Source organism: Hoplias malabaricus, chromosome Y, assembly GCF_029633855.1.
Source record: "Hoplias malabaricus isolate fHopMal1 chromosome Y, fHopMal1.hap1, whole genome shotgun sequence".
NCBI classification, from domain to species: Eukaryota; Metazoa; Chordata; class Actinopteri; order Characiformes; family Erythrinidae; genus Hoplias; species Hoplias malabaricus.
In genome coordinates, this window is record NC_089820.1 from 13,899,529 (window position 1) to 13,926,422 (window position 26,894).

Sequence of the window (26,894 nt, forward strand, 5' to 3'; positions counted from 1 at the left end):
TCATGTTTAACCAGATTGTTATAATGTTAGTCCACCTTTTAAAAGACCTTTGGGTTTGTGATTATGTAACTGCACCAGCGGACAGAAAAAAAAATTAACTAATATATCAAAATATTTTTTCAATATTTAGTTTTATTTTTCAATTTTTCAATTTGCATAAATTAATTTTAGTCTAATAAACAGACTTTCTTCCTGCCAGAGACTTCAGTATGAACCTGGAGTGTTACATTCATTCATTGTCTGTAACCGCTTATCCATTTCAAGGTCGCGATGGGTCCAGAGCCAACATGGAATCACTTGGCGCAAGGCATGAACACACCCTGGAGGGGGCACCAGTCCTTCACAGGGCAACACACACACACACACACACTTATGGACACTTTGAGTCACCAATCCACCTACAAACATGTTTTTGGACCACTGGAGGAAACCCACACGGTGACACTACCTGCTGCACCACCGTGCCACCCCTGAAGTAATACAGAATTGGCTTAACAATGAAGAAATTAATGGAATTTCATTCAGGACAAAGCCCATGTCAAATAGTTTCCATAAATTATGCAAAGAAAAAGTCAGAAATAATCAGTCAGCTCTCAAGCATGTTTGACGAGTCTCTCGCTGGCTTCCCATAGTTTCTTGGCCACTCCAGCATCTTTGGCAAAAGCCTGTAGCTTGGCTGGTCTGCAGTCACTGAAGTAACCACCACTGTCAGTGACGACATCGTCTGCAACAGCACAGTGGATAACTGTCTGAGCCCCGACCTCGCAAGACACAAAGAACATAAACATGATGACCTTCATCAGCAGCTGGAAGAGGAATGAGAAGTGGTCGGTCCAGTTACTCTGAACATAACCTGGAGACAGTAGGAAAGAGAATAGGAAACAGTATTATGTTGGATACTGAACTAAGAAGCCTTTAAATGGGCTTTATTAAAAACAAAGTCCTATGTGGTAAAATAGGTGTGACTCCCATAGAGTCAATTCTTCACAAGTCTGGGAGGCTGGATCAACTCTCTGCCAGTGAATCTGAGGTTAATTTCATTTCCTAATGTCCAGACATTAGCCAGACTTTGTACTTGGGGCTAGCAAGATAATGTCCCAGTAAAGTCTGGGACAGATGTGTACATTTGCATTCACACATACAGCATACAATTACTTTGATTAAAGTAATTTATTTAATCAAAATTTCTGGGTTACTATGCAAGGGAGAAAGGGGTGTTGGAGTCCCAATTTGAAAAAGACAGAACTTGGCATAATTTACCCATTTGTATCTATGACCTATACCTATCTATAAAATATGGGAAGATTTACAATTTACAAATTTAATACACTATAAATTGTATTAACTGAGCTATATTTCAGACACACATTGAAGTTGTATTCTACTGGTACGGTGTGTTTTCAACAGATACTGTATAACATTAATTAACTGATTTTTAGGACTCAAATGGTCGTCTCCCCAAGGCACTGAAAACTACAGACCAAATATTGATGATAACATAGTAGCCTTTTTTTGCAGGTATGTAGAATTAATCAGATTAATGCAAAATTAAACTCTGGATTCAAACGACAGTATAAATCTACATAACTATGGCTTTGTAGAAACTGCAGGAGAAATCAGCTTTTTTTGGTGGATCTGATTCTAGACAGTGTGACCACATTTCAAGATTCAAGTAAGCAAAGCTGCATTGTACAATCAGATGAAGAAAAAAATTATATATATATATATATGAGAAAAAAACTGAAGCCATTTTGACTGAAGAAAGCCTCACCAGGATGTACTGCATAAGCTGTTACTCCTTTCCCCTCCATCATCCGTGCCAGCTCCTGAGTAAAGTAGATGTTGGCGAGTTTGCTTCGGCAGTATGTGAAAAATGGGAAGAGGTTGTAGTTGAGGTCCTGAAAATCCAGTTTCTGGTACTTGTAGTTAGAGCAAGTGAGAGTAATCACTCGGCTGGGGGAGCTCTCTTTCAGTCGTGGCAGCAGCAGGTTGGTCAGGAGAAAATGCCCCAAGTGGTTCACACCAAAACACATAGAGAAATTATCATCTGTCCAGTCCAGGACACTGGGCATACCTGGACAGTTTAGAAAGTGAGACAGAGATGTAGCAAATATTAGTGTGTGATTAAAATATTTAGTGTGAATAACTGCAAATGAGAATCTAAATGTTAATATTACGTGAGCACCTTCAAGTCTGCTCTCTCCTCTGCTTTCTCAAATCATTTACTGAATGTAAGCACAATGTTTATAAGGACAAAACCAGCTATGACCCCTGATAGTTTCTAAAGTTACAGCTGAAACCTTTGTGAGATGTCCACTTCACTCACCTGCATTATTAATAAGAATATCCAGCCTCTTCTCTTTCTCTAGAAAAGTTTTGCTGAATTCTCGTATAGACCTCATGTTGGCCAGATCCACCTCCATATGCAAGACATTCATACTGTGGCTCCTGGCCTTAATTTCCCTTACAGCCTTCCTTGCTTTGTCTTCGTTTCTACATGCAATGATGACTCGAGCGCCTCGCAAAGCCAAAGCCACAGCTGTCTCCTTACCTATGCCAGAGTTCCCACCTAAAAGCCAGAAAAGACGGGATCAACACAGATTATGCCTATATATCTGAGACATGCTTCATCTGCTTCTGTAAAGCTAGGCTACATTAATATTAGTACAGAGGAGCTTATAAAGGATAACTGTAATTACTGCAAGCATAGTCTAAATTAAACCAGGGATGGTGTACCCACACCCAGTCTCCTCTCTCTGAAGTTATAAGGAGTGTTTCAGACTTTACAGATATATATGCTGGTGTTTTTAGAAACCTTAGCCAAATTTAAATTAACAAGCTTAATGTGGAGACATTCAAAAACATACCAGACTCAACTGCAGCTATTAAGCACTAGTTATAACGGTTACTCACCCGTTATAAGAACCGTTTTCCCATCCAGTCGTTTCACATCCATACAGTACTTTCTCCTTTTTATCCATTTTAGGAGTAAGAAAAAGGAAAGGGCGGCGAATATTGTATATAAAAGATACATGTTGAGCTAAGGGTTAGCTAGTGATAGCTAAGTTAGACTGGAACGATGTTTAGCTCAGAACCAACATTAAATAAATGCTTTATTTGCTTGCGGAAAATTACCAAACATGGGAATTTACTGGGTTTTCATAGTATCAGCAACCCATACAGCATTAACCATGGACTGAGTCCTTTAGCCTGCATGCTATCTGTACATTTTCGCTTCTGAATAACGACGGCATCCAGGACGGTAGGGGCGCTGACTCACAGCTGCACAGTAACGGTGAGCACTGGAGAGCAGAGTCAACAAGGTGTGGAGGGTCTTCTGTGGAAAGTAAAAAGTAGAAGGAAAGCATATTACATTTTTGGTCCGCAATGATTATTTCAAGCTCAACCGAGTGTCAGATTGAAGCGCTTCTTGCTTCAGTGATTTCAGAGGACAGTGAAGCTCCACACGTCAAAAACTCTCTCTGTGTTTTCTTGCAGAAGCTAAGAGACAGTATGAGGTTCGTAGAACAACTCGAACTTCAGTCAGGACTATAACAGTCATTTCTTATCTTCGGTGTGTATTAATGTACCTGTGTTTACCGACAGGAGTCCAGTGAGGAGAAGTAAAGAGCGTTGTCTGGAGGAAGCCTGTCAAATACTGAAGAATTTCCCATCGCCATTAATGCTGTCTTTACAGCAACATCATCGTCTGAGCCTAGTTCAGCTCCTTCTGGCACTGCAGATGGACACAGCCTCCACAGCCTCAGCCTGCAGGAAAATAGACAAGGCAAGTTCTCTCTACTCTCTTATGGCTCCCTGCTTTGTCAGAACATGGTACAGGTGCATCTCAATAAATTAGAATATCATCAAAAAAGTGAAACATTTTATATAGATTCATTACAGAGTCATCTATTTCAAGCGTTTATTTCTTTTAATATTGATGATGATGAAGATTATGATGATGATAATAATAATTATAATAATAATAATAATTTATTCTTATATAATGCTTTTCTAAAACCCAAAGACACTTACATTCATTTTGGCTTACAGCCAATGATGAAAACCCAAAAGTCATTATATCAGAAAATTAGAATATTAGCTATGTAAGAACAATTAAAAAATATTTTTAATACAGAAATATTGGCCTGGGCGGCACGGTGGCGCAGCAGGTAGTGTCGCAGTCACACAGCTCCAGGGACCTGGAGGTTGTGGGTTCGATTCCCGCTCTGGGTGACTGTCTGTGAGGAGTTGGTGTGTTCTCTACGTGTCTGTGTGGGTTTCCTCCGGGTGCTCCGGTTTCCTCCCACAGTTCAAAAACACACATTGGTAGGTGGATTGGCGACTCAAAAGTGTCCGTAGGTGTGAGTGTGAGTGTTGCCCTGTGAAGGACTGGCACCCCCTCCAGGGTGTGTTCCTGCCTTGCGCCCAATGATTCCAGGTAGGCTCTGGACCCACCGTGACCCTGAAATAGATAAGCGGTTACAGATAATGGATGGATGGAAATATTGGCCTACTGAAAATGATGTACAGTATATGCACTCAATACATTGTTGGGACTCCTTTTGCATGAATTACTGTATCACAGTGGCATGAGGAAATCAGACTCTGGCACCGCTGAGGTGTTATGGAAGACCAGGTTGCTTTAAGAGCGGCCTTCAGCTCATCTGCATTGTTGGGTCTGGTGTCTCTCATCTTCCTCTTCACAATACCTTATAGATTCTCTATGGGGTGTAGGACGGCCAAGTTTGCTGGCCAATCAAGCACAGTGATATTGTGGTATTAAACCAGGTACTTTTGGCAGTGTGGACAGGTGCCAAATCCTGCTCAAGTGCTCAAAAATTTCCTGGTAGACGATCGTGCTGACTTTGGGCTTAATATAACACAGCGGACCAACACCAATAAGTGGCATGGCTCCCCAAACCATCACTAATTGTGGAAACTTTACACTAGACCTCAAGCAGCTTGGATTGTGTGCCTCTCCACTCTTCCTCCAGACTCTGGGACCTGGATTTCCAAATGAAATGTAATATTTACTTTAATCTGAAAACAAGACCACTGAGCAACAGTCCAGTCCTTTTTCTCCTTGGCCCAGGTAAGATGCTTCTAGCCTTGTCTAAGTGTCATGAGTGGCTTGACACAAGGAATGTGACAGTAGTAGCCCATGTCCTGGATAGATCTGTGTGTGGTGGCTCTTGAAGCACTGACTCCAACAGCAGTCCACTCCTTGTGAATCTCCCCACAATTTTTTGAATGGCCTTTTCTTGACAATTCTTTTAAGGCTGCGGTTATCCCTGTTGCTTTTGCACTTTTTTCTACCACACTTTTTCCTTCCACTCAACTTTCCATTAATATCTCGCAGGAGGGTGTCAATGACTGCCTTCTGGACATCTGTTAAGTCAGCAGTCTTCCCCATGATTGTGTAGCCTACTGAACCAGACTATGGGACCATTTTAAAAGGGAAACCTTAGGAAACCTTGGCAGGTGTTTTGTGTTGATATATGTGTGAGATAATGATTTTGGGGGTTTTATTGGCTATAAGCCATAATCATCAACATTAAAAGAAATAAATGCTTCAAATGGAGCACACTGTTTAAAATGAATATATATATATATATATATATAATTACTTCACTTTATGATTTATGATATTCTAATATATAACTTTTTGATGATATTCTAATTTATTTAAATTGGAAGGTAAAGGTTTTTTTTTCCGAAAACAACTTACTTTATAGTAACAAATACAATAACTTATCTATTTAATTATTTATTTATTGTTTAAACTTTTGAATGTTACTTAGAATGATACATACACACGTTGGTTTCCTGATTTCATGCTGCACAATCACATTTATTTTATGTTGCATTTATTTGTGCTAGTATCACAATGTTTATATATATATATATATATATAATTTAAAACGTTAGTAATTTTGAACATATAAACACTTGGTGCCCAATTAAAGGGCATATCATTTAGCACATTACTGTATAATGCAGTTTTTAGATGCAGAAGCCCACCTTACAAGAATATTCTGTTGGACAAATGTGGTATTTTGACTTTTATTGTTAGAATCAATACAAAAATACTTCAAGACACAGACCATGCCTACAGCTATCTTTATAGATTTTTTTTATTTTTCTCTAAATTCCCAAACGTTTTTAGGGTTTCATTGATATTGGACCCAGATCTCTGTAAAGCTGCTTTGTGACAAATTTCTGTTGTGAAAAGCACTATATAAATAAAATTAGATTGATATTAATAATATATCTGTAGGAATTTTGGGGGCATTTAATCCATGTGTAGTTCTGCTGTATATTATGTAGTAAGTGGGAAGCCATTTGAGATTCAGAGCCCGTCCACACTAAATCAGATATTAGGGCTGTGCCATAGTGTATCGGTTGCAATAATATTGTCATAATTTTTTAAAGCGATTTAAAAAAAAAAAAAAAAACGTTCTTTACATGAGTCATTTAGCCACAGTGAAGTGTGGTGGAAAGTGGCTCTGAGGTGGAGGAATTTGCTCCAAAAAAGTGGAGTGGCTTGTGGAGGTGGTTTGATTTTAAAATTTCAGATGTACAATAAACTATGGTATTATGTTAGAAATGAAAGAAGCCTTTAATATTGTTAATATATATTAAATATATGTAATTTAATATATTTAATATTAATATAATAATATTTATTATAAATTTATTTTGTTGCTGTAGTCTGTTTTTGAAATAAATACAAGTAATTTTCAGTGTTTTGCCGTATCACCAAATATATTGTTATCGCCAAAATTAGGCGATAAAAATTAGGGCCATATCGCTCACCCTGACCAGATATTTTAAAAAATGAAGGTTTTTGTCTACTTTTTGTCCACACAGAAATGGAATTTTATGTAGCTGAAAACAGACGTGGATGTTTTTGAATATGCTTTTGATAGTGTTCTCATGTGGACAAGGGAAACTGAGATTTTCAGAAACGTTGATGTCACACATTGTGTCTTTCTCTGTCTGAAATTCAGATAGTTCCTCATTTCCATAGTGAATTATATAATTCATATAACTACAATGCATGCGTGCAGATAGCTGTAGATTTCAGATTCCCACGTATGAAAAATGTGTTAATCAGTAAAATGCTTGATCATTGCACAACTGTAAAATGAAAATTTAAATCTGCATTTAACCCATCCATGGCAGTGAACATACACAACCAGAGCAGCAAGTAGCCATCCTCAGTGTCCATGGAGCATTTGGGGCGATCATGCTTTGTGGTGTATAGATGTCTATCTTGAAGAGTTAATATGGGCCACTAATAGACCTTCATGATAATGCAACCTTTTTATTTATTTATTTTTAACATTTTATCTACACTGTCAGTTTGTGTTTTTTATGAACTCAAGACTATTAACTAATAAATAAGTGTGGTGAACTACTGGACTTAAGGAAGAGGGCAGTAACATTAGGCAGGCGGGATAATTATGGGTTTTACAATTTGTTTGTAATTAGCTTGTACTGTAACACAGTGTATTACCATTTTTTTTACCTTTTGTATAAGGTCATTGTTTTATAGCTGTAGTCTTCTTGTCCCCTGCAATATACTGTTGTTCTGTTCTCCATTCATTAGCTAAAGGTCAAGTTAGATTGAAGATGAATTGTGTGATTTAGAAACCAGTTGGTGTTTTGGACTAGACACTGATCTAGACCATGTACATTTAGTTTGGTTTGGATAACGTTGACTTGTTTCCCTTCCTTAGATGCTGCTGCATTTAGCTCAGTTTTATCAATCTATTGTTTCTGAAGAGGTCCAAAAATCCCTTTCTATACTGTACCAGGAGCAGGTAAGGACAAATGTGTTCAATGATCTAAGATTTTGTGTTGTATGGAACATACGATATATTAATAGTGTTAACTCTTCTTTTCCAGGTGTTGTCATTTAAGGACCTTCAGATAAGTAAGTGTTACTTATTTTAATTCATTGGTAAATACATATTTTTTTTTTAAGGATTTTTTGTTTGTTTAGTTTTTTCCAGTATTTCTGAATTTAAAACTTTCCAAGGCTCCTTTTACATAACATTACATATGCCATAAACGTTGTAACTGATGTTATATGCAGTCATGATTTATCCTGATGGATTTTGTCCAGTAATATAACAGTCATTTTGCTATTGCTGTTAGGCTTGTTGTCATTGCAGTTTTAATCACAAATTAATATTTGCTAACTATAGCTAACAATAACTCAACAGCCTATAACATTTACTAAAACTTGTTTGTTGTATGGCTATGTCAATATTATTTTGCAAGATGTGTGTTCCCTTGTATCTCCTTTAACAGTCTGTATGTTCCTGGAGGACAGCACACTTGGACAAGAGGCTTTAAGACAAGCTTGTCCATCTCTGTTGGATAAAGTTGCAGAGTTATTCCCTTTTATTTTGAAAGAGGAAGCACTGAGAAATGGATCTTTCTGTTATCAGGCAGTCAAGGTCAGACATTGAACCTTGTTGAATATGTTTGTTTAATTAATTTAAAGTGACATTTTTTGTATTGATGAATGGTTTGAATGGTCATGCCTTGTTTTTCAGGTGTGTCTACAGGTGTTCCAGCTGTTAACTGAGCGAATCAAACCCCTGGTGTTTGGTGATCAGCAAGGCGAGCCATCCATGACAAAGATTCTGGAATTTCTGATGAATATCATCTTAGGAGAGGTTAGTGTTCTCTGCGAGAACTGCATACCTTGCATTCTTAGAACTTGAGAAATGCGTGCTATATTTTAGACGCAAAACTTTAAAACATAATTACAATGATCCAACTGTAGTTTCACTGTTGGAAATAAAGATAGTAGTTAGTAGACTGACACCCTGTATATGTCTCACAGCACTAACCCATGTTATCAGCAGTGCTAGCCATTTCCATTGTTTTGAATTCACAAAGTGAAAATACTGTAATAAAGCCACTGCTTCACACATGGAAAACTGAAGGTCTGATTCTGCATCCAGGGAGAAACAGCACTTCTATTTTGTTGAGTAAATATCTGAACTTGGGGATTTGGTTTTTTGGACCTAATTTATTCCAAGCACATTCCACTATAAAGATAATTTATAAATAAAAGTCACATGAAATTCAAACTTGCCTTTTAAGGCGAATGATTTATTATTTAAACAATTTAACAAAATATTATTATTCTGAATCTGGATTAATAAATGGTAATATAATTGTAGTAATAAAAAAGAACCTGTTACTTTTATCACTATGAGTGCAATAACACTAATAACTATTGTTTATTTATTAGTCATTATCTCCTTTTAAGCAATTGTGATTCCTCATTAGAAGTATTGTAATTTGTTTTGTGATTGTAGTTTATATGATTGATCTTTTTATGAGATTGTCCTCAAGTAGTTGCTACCAAAATATTTACCAATAGTCTAATGAAGGTGCTGTATAAATATGATTTCAGAAAATCTAGAAATGTCTGTAGACACTTCTTTCTTTGATTAAAAAAACAACAACATAGAAGTATTTTAGATTTTGGTCTAAATTTGTTTTCGAGTGTCACCATAGCAGTTAATTTCTGTTGTGTGATTATATTGAATTAAACTCTATTATTTGTCTCAGACTTCCAACAGAGACACTCGTTTGCTGGCAGGGACTGCAGTTGCCATGCTCATCTCCACAGCAACAGACAGTGAGATCGGAGGCTCATCTGCCTGGAGTCTGCTGCAGGTTTCCAGCAGGGGTGAGCTACAACAGATCGCACACACACAAGCACTGTGAAAGAGAGCCATCTGGCCTTCCGTTTATCATATACTATACATATGAACATAGCATTGACTGTACATCATTCACTTAAACACATTTAGAAAACAAAATATGTATGCTTTTATGTGTATAATTATTATTGAACAGTAAAGTAAATTCTGCCTATAGAATAAAAATGTTGTAATATTAGTATATACTGTGTAGTTTAAAAATGATCCATTCATATGAAATCATGTAAAGATATTAAATAACATTTACTTATACTGCTTCTGAGTGTTTGTTTGTTGTTGTTGTTTTGTTTGTGTGTGTCCAGAGCAGTGGCGTTTGACAGTAGGTGGCCTGCAGATAGATTGTTGTCCCAGAGATCTGGATGGATTAGAAAAACTGGCTGTAGCCAGAGGACTCCTGACCTGCTGCAGGAAGGACATCCTCATCAGTCGCCATACAAACAATGGGGTACAAACCAGCATTCTGTATTAGTAAAGAGAAAACTGATCAAATCTCTCTTTATAAAAAAAGGTATATCGAACAAAGTGCTACATCAAAAAAAAAATAAATAAATAAGAGGCAACTGACAGTTTAGAAAAAAATTGCAACACCGATGGACTTGTAAAGTAATTGCTTATTTGTGCAAAGACCTGCTCAATCCAATCTTTGCTGTTTCAGATTATACACTAATCATTGTCATTGCAGGAAAAATTAACAGCCAATGGAAAATAATTATTCTTATGGTGAATCAAAAATGGAAAAATGTGCATTTATGAAGTAGAGCTCTCTAAAATAATATCTACATTTTAATATAGAACTTCAGTGTCGTCTTCATGCTGTCAGAAACTTTTAATTCTGCCTTTTCTTTCTGTGTTGGAGGATATTTGCTTTGACGGCTATCACCTTCTCATATTGTTCTCTCTGTTTTATTTTTTTCCAGACATGTCTCCTCCTGGATGGATTATTTCCTCTCATTTCAACTTTGCACAAGAAGAAACTGAATTACCAATACCATGTGTTTCAAGGTACTGAACTGTGTACTTTACTGTGTTTGCCTGGTACTGCACTGTGCAACCTTTATTTACCTTTGGTTTCCTGTGTGTTTTTGCAAAAAAACAGGTCTGTTAAATGTATGTCTTTTTGATTACAGTGTTTATCATGTGGCTGAAAAGCTTGAAAGAGTGTCTCCTGGAGATTTCAGAGATGATTGATGCTCCTTTACTGGGACAAGGCTCAAGTCTGCGACACACACTCGCGCAAATCATTTGGAATAATGCAGAGAGTCCGGTAAGACACAGGGACATCAATGTTTTTGTGAGATTTGCTGATGCATACAGATAAATTCATCAAAGTATGTGTTTATACTGCCACTGATGAAGCCCTACACATCACTGACACCATGGTAATTATTTACTTATGATAGTAATAAATATTATTAGTTTTCTCCATGTGTATATATACAGGTAGAAGGCATTTCTGATTCAGTGCGCTCTGCCTTCTCGCTGTTTCTGGAAATCTATGATCTGGACTGCCAACATTCTGGGGACTCTGAAAAATCGCTTTATGTGGAATTACTGCAAAGAATCGCTGAGTTGCCATGGGAGTCCAAGGCTAAATACTCACCTCTCAGTGCCCTTCTGCCATATGTAGGAACAGATAAGGTGAGTTTTACGTACAACCATGGTTTTCATCTTTTGTTTTTAATCAGTCCCCTGGTGTAACTGGTCTGAGCATTTCAAATGTTCAGTGCTCCAACATATCTGATCAGCTCATTTCTGACATCTTCTTGAGCTTTATTATGTGAGTTGAGGCAGACTATACCTGAAATTGTGCAGGAGAGTCCCCTAGAAAATTCCCATTATAATAGTGGTTCCTATACTGTTTACGCTGCTGTAGCTAATTGGAAATAGAAAAGAAATACCCCTGACCTCGGTGTATCAGCCATAGCATTGAGTATTCTAGAAAGTTTATAAAATAAATATTGGCACTATGGCACTAACCTGGCATTATTTCTTTCAGGTTCTGGAACAGTATCCTGCTCTTCCTTGTCATATACTTAAATGCCTCTCCACCAATTATCTTGCACCTTGTGCCTCTGAAATCTATAAGTCCTTCCTTCAAGAACAGAGACAGGAACTTAGCATCGCGCAGTCAAAGGATGGCCCACCTACTGAGCTGTATTTGGCACAACAGTGGGCTCAACTTTGGCAGCCAATGGTTCTGACAGCTCTGACCTCTGATGTGACTTTACTACACAATAATGGGTCCAGCTACCTCCTGCCCTCCACTCTCCGCTGCTTCCCTGGAGCTTTTGACACACTGCTGTGTGCTCTGGACCCCACTGCCTCAGGACACCTCCAAGCCTGGGTCTGCATCATGAGTGCCCAGCGGAGCTCGAGTGGCCATTCACCTTGGGCTTCAAAAAGCCCTGTTGCCATGGATACACTACGGTTAGCCCTGTCCTCTCTGGATGACAATGTCCGACTGGCAGCATTCAACTTTCTCTGCTGTAGCCCAAAAACTAAAGAGACTCCTACACAGATGGAGTACTCCACCATGAAGGGCTTCCTGCCTCTGAATCTCAACAGTGAGTCATCTCCATTCCGCCAGCATCTCCAGGCAGGGGTCAAGAAGTTCCTGGTGCGTATTCGAGACAGCTGCATGGCAAGCCTTAAGTGTCAAAGAAAAAGTGTGCTGAGTGAGGAAGAAGAGAGGGAGCTTGAATATGGAGTAGGTAAGGGCCTGCTGTATTTACCTTGGCTTTCTATTTTTGCAGAAGAAGTCCAGGATGTTCAAACTTCTTAAAATGATGGCTGGTCACCAATTAAATTGTAAAGTTTTTGATATATATTTACTTATTTATTTTTACACTGAAGCTTTGAGGGCTCTGTAGTTAGCAGGTAATACAAGCTTAAGCCACAGGTTAGCATCACACAAATGTCATGACACCTATATACTACCATTTACAAATAATACAAAGTATGTTCATTCAGTTATTCATTGTCTGAAACCGCTTATCCAATTCAGGGTCACGGGTGAGCCTACCCAGTATCACTGGGCACAAGACAGGAACACACCCTGGAGGGGGCGCCAATCATTCGCAGGGTGACACACACTCAGACATTCACTTACACCTACGGACCTATGGAAGATCTGAGTCGCCAATCCACCTACCAGCATGTGTTTTTGGACTGTGGGAGGAAGCTGGAGCACCCGGAGGAACCCTACACAGACACGGGGAGAACAAACCAAACTCCTCACAGACTGTCACCGGGAGTGGGACTTGAACCCACAACCTCCAGGTCCCTGGAGCTGTCTGACTGTGACACTACCTCCCCAAAAGTATGTTACATAGGTGAAAATAGCTTAACCTAAAATCTGAATGTTTATTTAATTTTAGCTAGTGTAGTCACACAGCTCCAGGGACCTGGAGGTTTTGGGTTCAATTCCCACTCTGGGTGACTGTAAGGAGTTAGGTGTGTTCTCTCTGTTTCTGCATGGGTTTTCTCTGGGAGCTCCGGATTCCTCCCATGTTCCAAAAACACACATTGGTAGATGGATTGGCCACTCACAAGTGTCCAAAGGTGTGTATGTGCGTATGAGTCACCTCCAGAGAGTGTTCCTGCCTTGTGCCCAGTGATTCCAGGTAGGATAAGCGATTGTAGAAAATAAATGAATGATGAATAATAACTTTTGACCATATGATCAGCAGTTTATTTGTTAGTTTTCATTCCAGTTAGCATTCAAAAGACTGTGGAAATCAAATGTGAAATAATTTGCGGTTGGATATGACGGTGTAAGCTGATGTATAGTATCCTTCCTCAGACTTTGTAGACTGGCTGGCATATTTACCATTGACCTACTTGGTTCCTGGTAATAGCTTCCAGAGGAAGAAGACAGCTTTGCTGCTATTAAATGCTGTCCTTGAAACCTACTCAGATTGCTGGAGTCCAGACAGGAAAAAAGGTCAGCCACCAGGTAAAGTTTTTCTTTATCAGCTCCTTATTAAATTGGTTAATTGTTCAGTTAATTTTGGTATGCCTTAGCAGCTATATTTATTTAATTCAGCTACATTACAATTCTGCTCTTGTCATTGTTCCCCTCTTTATATGGTGATCCTTGATCTGTCAAAAACACATTCCTTTTCTTTTTCAGCTAACATGTCTGCTTTGATAAACTGGGCAAGAGATAGGGGAAAGTGGGATTTCTTCTCCAGGTCAAGACAGTTGGTCCTGATTAGCAATTTGGAAGATTCAACGAATGAGGTGCAAGTATAATAAAAGAAATTCAAATTAGTACAGTATGAACTAAAAATGTGAAATTGTAGGGTTTATCATTTTTTTTAGAGACAGAGATAAATAAGTAGTTAATATTCCTTTGTCATCCAGCAAAACGTATTTCTCTCTTTATTGTAGATCCGCGAGCAGGTGGCTGATTTGCTGGTGAGGTTTTTTCCATGCTCTCTCCAGGGTGATGTGGTCAGTGTGCTCTTGAGTCGAGCACAGAGTCTGCTCCAAAGTCCACGTGTACAGGAGGCCCAGATGGGTGCTCTGATTGTCAAACTGCTACTACAGAAGTGAGTTTTTGTTTTTGTTTTTTTTTTTTCTGCCCAATTTTATTTTTGTATTAATTTATAGCCAGTTCCATTCACTAGTTACACTCTCCCTTAATCATATGATTATAGTATAATGGTTAGCACATGCTTCTTCTAAGACATTGAGAAGTCAGCCATTGCATCGTTCTGATCTGTCATATTGTTTGTCGTGGTGTGTTATGATTGAAATAAAACCCACTTTTGTATTTTTCTTGTTGATCCACGTAAATAATATTTTTATTTCCAATTGTATTAATGATAGACTACTTAATTTTTCGGAAAACACTACTGTTTAAGGTGCTCATAAAGCTTCTTGTGGGTTTTAGGTGTGCATCTCTGAACGGTCTGGTAGCAGAATGTGGGAAGCAACATGAGGTGCAGTCAGCCAAACTCATTGGACACCTGCTGAAAAGCTTGGAACAACACTACGTTACTGCCAAAGAGGACATGCTTCTTGCTGCACGTTCCTCACCTCTACATGGTAACACAACTATTTTGTTTGTTTGTCTGTGTGTGTACTTTCCAAACATGTTCTGTTACAGATAATATTTCATTGTAGTTTATTATTAATGTCACATGGAAAATTCAGTGATATTTTATGTGTAATTGCATATTGGTAGGTGTTGTTAGTGCTCTGCAGAGATGTCTGCTGGAAGTGCCTGGAGCTATAACTGAAGGATTGGACCACAGTGTTACTGTACATATACTATCTCTGCTAGAGAAGATCACTCTACTCTTACTGGGTGTGCTCTATGGAGACCACCACACTGATGACAAAGGTACATTCTGGCTGAGAGAGGTTTCAGTCTGTTGAGGAAATATTTGATAAAGTTTGGTTGCCTCCTGTAATGAAAGTTTACATTTTTCTCGATTCCAGAAGTACCACCCTCATTTTGTGATATGGGAAATGCCATTAGCTCTCTGATTGGCCAGGGAGCTTCAGAAGGCGTGCAACTTGATGAAGATGGGGAGGAGAATGTGCTGCTGTCTGAAGAGCACAGTCTGATTCTGACTTGCTGCTGGGTCACTCTGAAGGTAGATGTTTGGAAATGAAAGAAGTTCTGCTAAAGATTTAATAAGCTGAAACATTTCAATTAGAAGACATGTTATGATCAGTTTAAATGGATTAAGTTGCCATGTTGAATCCAGATATTCTTTACTGACTTTACAGGAATGATATGCAGACTTTAAAATGCTTAGGAGCATAGTAAAATATCAGATTATATCATTGGAGCATCTGATATTTAAATTATATTGTGGCGGTGCTGTGTGTGGGAGGGGCCAGGGAGATGATGGGGAGCTCCCAGCATGCTCTGCAGTCACCCTTTTTTTAGTTTGTGGTTTTTTTTTTGTTTTTTTGTTTTTTTAGGAAAAAAAAAGGGGGGGGGGGTTGTTTTATGCGTTGTGTGGCTTGGTATGTGGTGTGTGGTGGAGTTTGTGTTGGTCAGCGTAACTCAACCTGGTAATGAAATAGAGGGCTTTGAGTTTCCTCTGGTTCCGGCACATTTCAAGCCAAATTGCTGTTGTCCACTTGCTCCTTTTTCACTTATATGTTGTCACTGTTGTGACATAAATCTGCAAAATAGAAACATTACAATGGAATAGATGAATCCTCATACATTTGAAAAGGAATCTATTCCAAGGCATTTTAGAAGATGTCTATTGCTTTATTCGTGAAATTTGAATGCAGCTTAAACTGACATTTATTTCAAATAATATAAGAAAAGAAAAACATCAAAAACAAAGTTTTACAAGCATTTTTCCCAACAATGACAATATGATTTTTTTTTCCATTTACAGGAAATAGGGATTTTTCTGGGCTTGCTGGTGGAGAGAATTCTGTCCTGTAAGGAAACACACTTGCTTACTGTAGAAGAATTACGAAGGGCTTCAAAATTGTTTAAGGACATTATTCTCAAATGTAGACATTGGGTAAGTGTGATCAGGTTTGACTTAATTTTGATATCTAGCTTAAGATCTTGAGATCTAACTGTAAAACTGTTATGGCTTACATATCATATATCTTTTTGTCGGCAACTCTACACAACAGTTTAGCTATTATAACCCTGTTACTCTTTTTGTGTCCTGCAGGGGGCAGTGGAAGGCTGTTGTATTGGATTCATTAAGTTTTGCTCTGCCCTCCTCACCAGCTATGATCCACAGCTCCGAGCCATTCCTGGAAATATGCTACAGCAGGTAATTTACCAAATACAGCTGTGGCTTACATATGCTTAGTATGAGAATGGCATGTCCCATGTGATTGTTCCACATTCTTACGATTTAAAATACATTCATGATGTTGAAGACATTGAAATTACTTTTTATTAATGGTTGTGGAATTTGTTTGTTCCTCAAAAAACGGCGTTAGTACTGATTGTGGTATTTTTCATGCCCTAGTGGTTCTAACACTAAAATATAAAATACTGTGTGGTGAATCCTTTGAAAAATTATTTCTTCATTTTTTCTGTTTTTTGCTTTATTACTTCACACCATGTATTCAGGGTCTAAGCGTTCTTCAGGCTCCGCGTGCTACCTCAGTGACAAGGCGAGCAGCAGGGCTGCCCATGCTCATCCTCAGTGTTTTAGCTGCAGAGGAAAATAGCACCTCTCGCCCTCTTCTGGCACACAGTGTAAACACTCTTTTAGAAACAGCAAGGTCCCCTCTGCCTCAGGACTGGGATCAGACTGTGGACCTTCCTCAGGTACAGGCCCTTTCACCATTGAAGTTATTAAACAGGCTATATACAGGCCATATATTCATATACAGAGGCATGAGCCTGGCTTACTATATTTTTCTTGCTCTCTCTCTTTCTCTTTCTACTACCCCCCTCTCTCTCTCTCCCTCTCTCCACTCCCCCCAGGTGTGTGCAGTTCACACTTTGCAGACTCTGGTGAGGGGTTCCAGTTTGGGTTTGAATATTCTTCAGTATGCATCTTCTATCACCATGTTGTCTCTCACACTGCTTAGCTCCCCATGCTGGGCCATGAGAAATGCAGCACTCCAACTCTACAGTATGCAAGACCTTCTTCCTTAATGATGGCAGTAGTATCTGTTTTACAGAAAAATGTGTTCTATGGGCATACTGTTACAATCATCTATCTGTCTTGAAAACAGTGTATTTTTCTTTTTTTGATGAATCCCACAGGACACTACGGCAAACTTATCTGAATCTTGGTTCTCCTGCAGGGTGTGAATTAATAGAAAAAAAGCATGTGTTTTTATGTTTGTCTATAGATAATGTTTAAAATGCTTGAAACACAGTGAATATAGGCTTTATATTGAATGAATTAGCTTTTTGGTTATTTTTCTAGTAAACTTGACCTTTTGTTTGCCAGGTTCTCTCTGTTCTCGTATGTTGGGCCAGCGACCAGCTGGTGAGGAAGTCTCTGCACAGCACTGTATATCTCCAACTGCCTTCTTCAGCCATTACCCTGACCTTCAGCCCTTCCTCCAAGGGGCGCTAGAGAGTGCAGCTGCAGATTTACACGAGGGTAGACTGAGCCTTCATCCTTCCCTTTACCCTGTCCTCACACTGCTGGCCAAGCTTCAGCCTGGAGCCCAGGAGCAAACACAGTATGAGTAACAGAAACCATGTTTCTATATTTGGGGATGCATTTACCTTTACTAAGTTAGGCATCACCACTTATGTCAATAGTTGTAAATAAATTTTTTTCCTTTTTATTATTAGATTATATTATTAAAAGAACTGTATTGAAATAATGTATGACTTTCAGTGGACTTTGACTTTCAGACTGGCACCAGCCTCTTCCTCTGTTGCATTCCGTAATGTTGGAAAGGCCTTTAGAGAAATTTAGCAGGAAATTTGAAAACTGAGGTATTATTGATTGAGAATGATTTTCTTATCTTTTTCTTAGCACTCTGTCAGACTTCCTGCCTCTGTTGCTGCAGTTAGCTGCTAGTCCTCTCTATGCAGTTAGAGTGATGTCATCCAGAGCCCTGGTTGCAATGATACCACCCACAGAGTATCTGGCCAGCGTCCTGCGGCTGGTGGGAGGACTGCCGCAGTCAAAGGACAGTCCATGCTGTCACAACCTCATTCATGGCCAGCTCCTGCAGATAAAGGCCATACTGCTCAGGGCACTACAGACTAACAAGTGAGAACAGCATACAGATTTAGGGTTGGCCACTTTCTGTTCCCAGTCCCACTTCTTTAAACATTAGGCTGCTTTAACTGCCAAGTAAAGGTGGCGTTGAGCCAAACCTATAAATTCACATTGATTCACTAGATTGTACAGCAATATAAAGTATAAATACAGTAAAGCAGGTCACATTTAGCATCGGATACATGTAACCTTAAGATAACGACAAGACTATCTTTTAAGTTCTAAATAGTGTCACAGTTAAAACTTTCGCACCCCATGTTTCAGTATCAGTATTCAATCATATTATTAATTTCTGAAAATCACAAACTGCAGAATTAATACCATACTTTGTATACTGTTAATTTTTGCCATGTATTTTTGCAAAGAAGAGGTAAAGCATATCCATTGCAAGACTTGTGTGCAAAGGTTTGGCACCCTGTCTAAATACATGTTTAGCTGATGTTGTAATTAAATAAGTACACGTGCTCTACCTTCTACAGTTCTGTACTTATAAATGTATATGTGCTTTTTATTTGCTGTCTTGTTGTGAAACATCTTTGGAAAGTATAAAAAATGACATGTACAAAAGATATAATACATGTAGAGGTTGTGTTTACTTTATTGGCTTTAGTGAAACATTATTTTACATGGATGTCCACAGTTTTACATACAACAATAGCAACTATAGGTCTGAATCACTGTTTCTATTTCAGCGTCTGTGTGTCCTCTCTCTCTGATGTGGTGGAGGGTTTGGAGGCTCGGATTTGGCTTGTTTCCCCTCCACGGCGCTGTCCTCTAGTTCAACAGGAGTTTGTGTCGGTGCTGAAGCTGCTGAGAGACAACTGCTCAAAGACTTCCCTTTCTCAGCTGTGCTCTCTGCTGTTGGAGGAGATACACCGAGCTCCACACACACTGGAGGTACCCATTTTAAAAATGTATTTCTTTATATTTAGCTTTCGGACTACTTCTGAGATTATGAATTAAACATTCACGTTACGACACATATGTCTGTGTTCAAAATTCTGGATTCACTTGTCATATAAATAATTGTTATTTTATTTACAGAATCACATTATGATTTGTGCCTCAGCACTTAATGATGTGTCTGATTAACCACTGCCTACATAGGCATCTGTCTAATCAGCATTCCAACTCACATATAGCCTAATAAGAGAGCTTATTGTGACACTCTAGACATCAGAGATTAGTGCTTGGAATTCTGCTCCTACTTTTTTGCTCCAAACACTGGGCTGTGGAGCAGTGGAACTGCGTTCTCTAGAGTGATCTGAAATATTTTGAAATGAGTTGGCATGCCATTTGTGTAACAGTGCTAATCTCCAACATCAGTACCTCACACCACTAACCGTCACATGGCTGGATTGCCATCAGTTCAGCACAGAACTTTTTCAGTACCTGGTCATCGAATATTAATGAAAACATTGATTCCTAACTTTTGAATGCTTTTGTATTGCTTCTGGCTGTCTAGGAGCTTAAAACCTCTACATATGGAGTGTTTACTCTGTTTTAACAAACATACATTCTTCTACCTTGACATTCTCTGCTTTCTTTTGTATTCAGCTTGGCTCCGTCTCCTTTCACCAAAGTGCAGTGCAATTCCTGTGTGAACAGCCAGAGTGGGCTTGGAAAGTGTGGCAGAATCTGTCCAATGAAAGTACAGTTGTACAACTTTCATTGATTAAGTGGATAAAAGAGGGGCAGAGCTGGAAAAAGACCAGCCTACAGAAGGTACTGGTGAGAACAATGCAGGTAAGCATAAAATATCACCTAATGTAATATCTACCTATACCCCCCATACTCAAATAGCGGCCTCCGGGCATCTATTTCTGGCCCGCGAGCTGTTTTGAAAAGTTTTTTTTTCTTTAATTATGATTTTTTTTCAATCGCGCTGTCCGCTCTTATTTTGAAATCGCGCACCGCGATCTCAAGACGAGGCTAGGGATTGCCTCCATGGCAACAATAAACAGATAGCAGTAAAGCCCTTGGAAACGAGACAGTCACTCTCTGGCTCAGCAGCAGCAACACGTTTACCGACCGGAGCAATAATGACATGCCCGAAATTTGCCCCAAAAAGAACTGGACAGCGAAAACCGCCAGTTCCAGCCAGAATGGACAGAAAGATTTGCGTTCTTTCTACCAACGTCCAGTACTCGCCCTATGTGCTTAATATGTTTTATATAAATATATATATATATATAACATCATAATGTTATATATAAATGTTATACGTTATATTGTTATGATACGTTATCATACACGGTCCCAATAAATGGCCCCTTGAGTCATTGACAAAAAAATTGTGGCCCTCATTATTTCTATTTGAGTACCCCTGATCTATACTTTGCAAATGAAGGGTGCATTTTGATCCCTAGGTTTTGGTTGTATAAAGGTCCTTTGATTGACTGTGGTAAGCTCTGTTGCATGTGGCATTCCAGTTCTGCTCATTATTTAATCCAACACAATGGAAGGAAATGAAGGCTATAAAGATCTACTGTATTACATTACTCAGAGGGGTTTAAATCATGCTAGCAGTCTTTGATACTCTGCTTGTGTTCTTGCCTGATTAGGGTGTTTTAGGGCAGGCATTGTTTTAAGTAATCCTTAACTACAGAACAGGCTTGGTCCTGGCAGACCTTTATGCCCTGCTTCTATTGTGAATGAAATGTTTACGGTGAACTACGGTGAACCAAACACACACACACCTAGCTTGACTAATGGCTTATATATAATAAAGCTTATCTGGGTTGTACATCTCTCGCCACAGTCTCTAAAACGGTTTCAATCCATTTTGTAGAATTATTTCAATCTGAAATAATGTTGTGAAATGGCTTACTGTGTGGTCGAGCTAAAGTGGTTTGCTACATATAATTATACGATGAATCACAGTGTCCACTATGAGCAATTTACCTTCCTCCACTGTTATAAATTGGACAAACATGCTTGCAGACAGTTGCTCAGAAGTAACTAATAATCCAAACTGCTGTCTGTCATCAAAATGATTTATGTGAACATTAATTCCAGGTCAGATAAAGAAAACTTGCTTAAACGCTTTGACAAATATGAATGCTGTGCGCAGGACAACCTGAAGGAGGCGCTGTTGGATCAGGATGTTGAATACAGACGAGCGTATTTAGCATCACTGGTGGAAGTCCTGAGCCCAGATGTTTTGGCTGTAACCAAGCCTGGGCCTCCTCTCTCTGAGGCAGAGGAAGCAGGACTGCAGCACTGTGTGGAGATATTACTGGACGATCTGCAGGACAATAGAGGAGGTCCAGAGCTTCTCTCACAGGCTCTGTGTGCTGTCAGTCTGCTTCTTTCTCAAAGGTGACTTGTAGGCTAGAGGTTGCAATGTGTTATTATATTAAGATACACAAAGAGAATATACTTTACACCATGTTGGTGAAAACAGCTATAAAAAAAGACTATGTTTTGTGGAATATAATAATTCATTTTCACGTTAAATTTCTTATTCTGTGATCAATATTCTTACTTACTTAATTTCAGTATTTTCTCATTTTTATGTACAGCATGGTCCAAAATTTCATTTATTTAATTTCCTAAACAAAATATTCCTTTATTTACATATATACAGTTTGTAGAGACATTAGATAGGGCTGTACATAGGGCCTTGAACTTTTCAACCTTTTGCCACATTTCAGGCTTCAAACATAAAGATATAAAATTTTTAATTTTTGTCAAGAATCAACCACAAGTGGGACACAATCATGAAGTGGAATGAAATTTATTGGATGTGTCAACCCTTTTTAACAAATAATAAAGTTTAAAGCTCGATTTGGATACAAAAAGATTTCCCAAGCTTTAAACATCCCAAGGAGCACTGTGCAAGCAATCATATTGAAATGGAAGGAGTATCAGACCACTGCAAATCTAGCAAGACCCGGCTGACCCTCTAAACTTTCATCTCGAACAAGGAGAAGACTGATCAGAGATGGAGCCAAGAGGCCCATGATCACTCTGGATGAACTGCAGAGATCTATAGCTGAGGTGGGAGAGTCTGTCCATAGGACAACAATCAGTTGTACACTGCACCAATCTGGCCTTTATGGAAGAGTGGCAAGAAGAAAGCCATTTCTCAAAGATATCCATAAAAAGTCTCATTTAAAGTTTCCCACAAGCCACCTGGGAGACACACCAAACATGTGGAAGAAGGTGCTCTGGTCAGATGAAATCAAAATTGAACAGTTTGGCCACAATGGAAAACGATATGTTTGGCGTAAAAGCAACACAGCTCATTATCCTGAACACACCATCCCCACTGTCAAACATGGTGGTGGCAGCATCATGGTTTGGGCCTGCTTTTTGTCAGCAGAGACAGGGAAGATGGTCAAAATTGATGAGAAGATGGATGGGGCCAAATACAGGACCATTCTGGAAGAAAACCTGTTAGAGACCTGAGACTGGGACAGAGATCTATCTTCCAACAAGACAATGATCTAAAACATAAAGCCAAATCTACAACGGAATAGTTCACTAATAAACGTATCCAGGTGTGGGAATGGCCAAGTCAAAGTCCAGACCTGAATCCAACAGAGAATCTGTGGAAAGAGCTGAAGACTGCTGTTCACAAACGCTCTCCATCCACTCTCACTGAGCTCGAGCTGTTTTGCAAGAAAAAGGTACAAAGTATTAACGCAAGGGGACCGAATAATATTGCACGCCCCATTTTTCAGTTTTTTATTTGTTAATAAAGTTTGACACATCCAATAAATTTCATTCCACGTCACGATTGTGTCCCACTTGTTGATTCTTCATAAAAAATTTATATCTATCTATGTTTGAAGCCTGAAATGTGGCAAAAGGCAAAAAACCTGATATCCTGATATAACATTTTAATAACAACGATATGTTTTTACACACATTTTCAGTATTTCAATACAGTATTTACAGCGTCTGTCACTGACTGAAGGTCATTACAAGGCACCGCCGTTAGTTCATTGAAACTAAACTGACTAAATTTTAAAGTCAGTTTAAAAATAATAATTGACATTGACATTTTGATGGTAGTGTCATGTTTCTTTCAGTTCTTGGCAGTTTTTCTGTGGCTTTTTTATTATTCATATCAGTATCAGAACTATATTGTATTGAATGAAATTAAGAAATATATTGTGATATAAATTTTGGCCATATTGTCTAGCTCTAACATTAAATATGACATCATTCACTTGCATGGGGAAAAATCCCAAACTGAAGTTAATATTTCAGATATATATAATTTTCTGAAATTTCAGAAAAATTAGACTATTAAGGAGTTTGCAGAGTTGTGAAAAAACAAAAATTGGTGATAAATCACCAGTCACAATGAGCTATACAGTGCTTAATGCTTTTACCTTTGTGAGACTGGAAATCTCTACTCTTGCTGACTTGAAAAAACCCACAGCTCTTTCTTTTTATTTCTTTATCCTTCCACCTTAAAAAGACACTCAGAGAATGTGCAGCCATAAATACGCTGACTCTTCCCTCTTATTTATCAATTATATCATTCACAATAACCATCTAATAATAATACATAACCTATCTGTGTATGCATTTCAGCATGAACCTGACCCTGCTCCAGCGCTGGTGTGTGTTATTGGAGAAACACAGTCACGCAGAGGCCACTGAGGCACTTCGTCTGGCCTGTGCTCAGGCTCTATCCATGAGTGGAGCTGCAGTGGTGATCAGGAGCCTAAGGAATGTCCCAGCTCTAAAGACCTTAAGCATAAGGTGAGTTTCTTTTGACAAACACTTCCAAATTAATTCACCTGAAGTTAAATGGTCCTGACACTAGTCATGGGTTCATTCTGCACTGAGGTTGGGAATGACAGGCCAAAAGGGATAGAATACCAAATGTTGACTTACAAAACCAAAAATCTATACAACTGTTCTGCTGGTGATGCTCTTTTGTCTATTCCAACTTGTTTGTTTGTCATGCCAAGGCTAATAAGTCAACATTGTGCACTCTGCAGTTTATACTGTTTTTAGAATCTTCTACTTTCCACCAAACTGCTTCAAGCCCATTTAAAATGATCTGTTTGCACTTTGATAACATGGAGATTTTGTGGTCTGCGTGGTATGCTGCGTATGAACCATGTCTGTAGAGATGATCTGTGTGTGTCTGTGTGTTTTTGAATAGGTTGATTAGTATAGGTGTGCATCTGCTTCAGGATGAGTGTCAGCAAGTGAGAACCAAGGCAGCCGTCTTGGCCTCTGTCCTCTGCCAGCCTGAAGGACACGGTTCCTCACAGAGTTGTTTCCTGCTGCAGGTCAACCAATCACTATCTTCACTGCTGGACCTGCTGCTCAGGGAATTTTGGGATAGTGAGGGCACTCTAGAGGCTCTGGTGTGTCACCTTCCAGAGTGTGATCTTAGTATAATACTGCAGGAGGCTAAACACACACAGTGAGTCCCACACCATTCACATTCATGCTCGACCTACTACATTTTGTCTGAGTAGTTCTGTAAATTGCACAAGTATTGTGACGTCTCTCTTTTTTGTGTAAATGGGTGGGGCCAGTATAACAGAATATGATCAGAATTTCTTTAATTTTTAAATTTATGTAAACCTATTGTTTACTAATGCTGTGTGCATCTGGATGTACACAGCTGTGTCAGTTTATTCAGTCAGCTGGAGTTGCTTATGTTCTGTTTACTGTCCAGATGCAGCAGTCTGTATGAGCAGGATGAAGCAAATGTGTTTTTGGAGCCCTCCGTCATCTCAGAGACTGTGCTGCCATATCTGATTTGCCTGGCAAAACGCTACCCAGAATCCTCTTCTCTCGCAGAGGGTCTTGACCAGTGGGCGAGTCAGAATGTAGCTTCTGTCAGGGAGAACCTCGACGTCTGCATGAAGCTTCAGTTAGGTAATTACTGCTCATCATATATCAGTTATTGTGCAGAGCCTAAAGCAAGCATGAGGTGTAACATTCTGCTTCAGTGTTGAACCCCTCAGTCTGATCTGTTTGACAGAATTACAGGTTTTTATTTCCCTTTAGTTTTCCAGTGGCCACAAACATTTCCCAAGTAAAAATTGCCACCAAATCACAAAGTATATTCAACACTTTGCATACCTCTGTATACAGTTTTGTTACAGTGATGGTGTAAGATCTCATAATGAATGTTTTTATTGTTATTTTATATCATAGATCAGAGAAATCAATGGTTAAAGAGAAGTTTACACATGGTGAGTGTGATTAGATTGAGAATGAGCCTCTTGTGTGTTTGTCTAGGTGACACACTGGATCCTGATTGGCTGAGTGTGCTGATGAAGCCACGTTTCCATGGCAATCTTTGTGGCCTGTTTGCCAGAGCTGCTTTCCTCCTGCAGCTCCTCAGAGTCTCTGACAAACTCTACGCCCTGCTTGACCCCTTGACTTTAGCTCAGGACCTTCTGGCTTTACACACAAAACTGAGCATGACTGGAGTCTTCCTGTCCAACATCTTCATCAACTCAGTGACAGAATGATTGTGATTAAATGATCAGCACGGCAGAGATGATGGCACAGTTTTCACCCTGTGTTTGGTTGTGAAGAAGCCGTTTTGAAGTGACCTGATTTATTTCTTATTTATATAATAAGGGTTGCCAGGTTAGCCAAGCCATTCTGCAAGTACAAAATGTTAGTGAATGTAGTAGTGAAGCAGCTGCAGTGTTGCTGTGTCTCCTGCACACAGAGTAAGGACAAACAGACGTCAATGAAGCTGAAGCAGGATAACATTATTGTGAAAGCAGGCCAGTGCACACTTTGTTTGTTTTTTCTTCTTTTTCATTAAACAGCATATTGAATACTAGGTTCTATTCCTGTGTGAGGTCTTTTTCATTTTGAATAAAGTGAAAAGCCCACATATGTAACGTAGCATATCTTTATGCATATGCACTTTAATTATCATCATAATATGATGTTTTAAGAGTGTGTATCTGTTTTTTTATACCTAAGTATAGATTTTAATTTGTTCTAAAGGAATACCCCACCTATTTTTTAAATGTTTGTGAAAAATAATGTTTAGGATGTATTTATCATTCAGTGTAGTTTGAAATGCCTATCACAACTAATGTGAATAATTTTAGATTTTTCTAGAACAAAAAATAAATCATATCACAATTTTGAAGAGTCAGTAAAAGTCCCCTTTTAATTGTGAATTATTTCTTATTTTATATTTGACTTTGTTTATCATGTTATTTATCTGTGTGTTTGGATTGCTTGTACAATAAATGTAAACTACAATAAATAGAATTGTTTTAGTGGATAATCGTGTTGTGACAGTATGTTATGTTTTTTAACAAGCATTTCAGTTACAGTAGAGGTACATTATTTTTTAGAAAGGTACAGTGTAAATGTAATTTTTAAATGTACAAAGTCCAGTTTTGTATGGAGGGAAGTCTCAAAATACTTTACAAAATATGCAAATGTCCACAAATTAAACACCTTCTCCTACTACCCCAGTTGCCAC

At 38.7% G+C, this 26,894-nt stretch overlaps 2 protein-coding genes across 2 annotated transcripts; one reads left to right on the forward strand and one right to left on the reverse strand.

Moving 5' to 3' along the window:
- Positions 1 to 160: 160 nt before the first annotated feature.
- Positions 161 to 3,713, reverse strand: LOC136678295 (retinol dehydrogenase 11-like). The gene is made up of 5 exons (XM_066656296.1): positions 3,591 to 3,713; positions 2,914 to 3,337; positions 2,327 to 2,569; positions 1,772 to 2,074; positions 161 to 853 (listed from the first exon to the last, which is right to left on the reverse strand). Exons 2-5 carry the CDS (start codon positions 3,032 to 3,034, stop codon positions 594 to 596), a joined length of 927 nt encoding a protein of 308 aa, XP_066512393.1. The 5' UTR covers positions 3,035 to 3,337; positions 3,591 to 3,713; the 3' UTR covers positions 161 to 593.
- On the forward strand, positions 3,223 to 26,765 carry LOC136678296 (tRNA (32-2'-O)-methyltransferase regulator THADA-like). The gene is made up of 31 exons (XM_066656298.1): positions 3,223 to 3,518; positions 3,607 to 3,787; positions 7,746 to 7,829; positions 7,915 to 7,942; positions 8,323 to 8,471; positions 8,571 to 8,693; positions 9,601 to 9,721; positions 10,058 to 10,200; positions 10,673 to 10,757; positions 10,883 to 11,019; positions 11,196 to 11,393; positions 11,752 to 12,466; positions 13,558 to 13,710; positions 13,888 to 13,997; positions 14,148 to 14,308; positions 14,653 to 14,807; positions 14,947 to 15,105; positions 15,204 to 15,361; positions 16,127 to 16,258; positions 16,418 to 16,522; positions 16,828 to 17,028; positions 17,188 to 17,338; positions 17,663 to 17,900; positions 18,203 to 18,442; positions 19,144 to 19,348; positions 20,009 to 20,197; positions 21,525 to 21,772; positions 24,002 to 24,172; positions 24,582 to 24,848; positions 25,107 to 25,309; positions 25,676 to 26,765. Exons 1-31 carry the CDS (start codon positions 3,388 to 3,390, stop codon positions 25,909 to 25,911), a joined length of 5,577 nt encoding a protein of 1,858 aa, XP_066512395.1. The 5' UTR covers positions 3,223 to 3,387; the 3' UTR covers positions 25,912 to 26,765.
- The last annotated feature ends 129 nt before the right edge of the window (positions 26,766 to 26,894 follow it).

What these genes read in the sequence shown, in the direction of transcription:
- LOC136678295 (XM_066656296.1), bottom strand. Translation starts at nt 3,034, where the DNA reads ATGTATCTTTTATATACAATATTCGCCGCCCTTTCCTTTTTCTTACTC. An exon ending in GAAAACGGTTCTTATAACGG is followed by an intron (nt 2,570 to 2,913) that starts GTGAGTAACCGT and finishes TCTGGCTTTTAG; the next exon opens with GTGGGAACTCTGGCATAGGT. An exon ending in TATTCTTATTAATAATGCAG is followed by an intron (nt 2,075 to 2,326) that starts GTGAGTGAAGTG and finishes TAAACTGTCCAG; the next exon opens with GTATGCCCAGTGTCCTGGAC.
- LOC136678296 (XM_066656298.1), top strand. Translation starts at nt 3,388, where the DNA reads ATGATTATTTCAAGCTCAACCGAGTGTCAGATTGAAGCGCTTCTTGCT. An exon ending in ATTTAAGGACCTTCAGATAA is followed by an intron (nt 7,943 to 8,322) that starts GTAAGTGTTACT and finishes CTCCTTTAACAG; the next exon opens with TCTGTATGTTCCTGGAGGAC. An exon ending in GAGCTCCACACACACTGGAG is followed by an intron (nt 19,349 to 20,008) that starts GTACCCATTTTA and finishes TTTTGTATTCAG; the next exon opens with CTTGGCTCCGTCTCCTTTCA.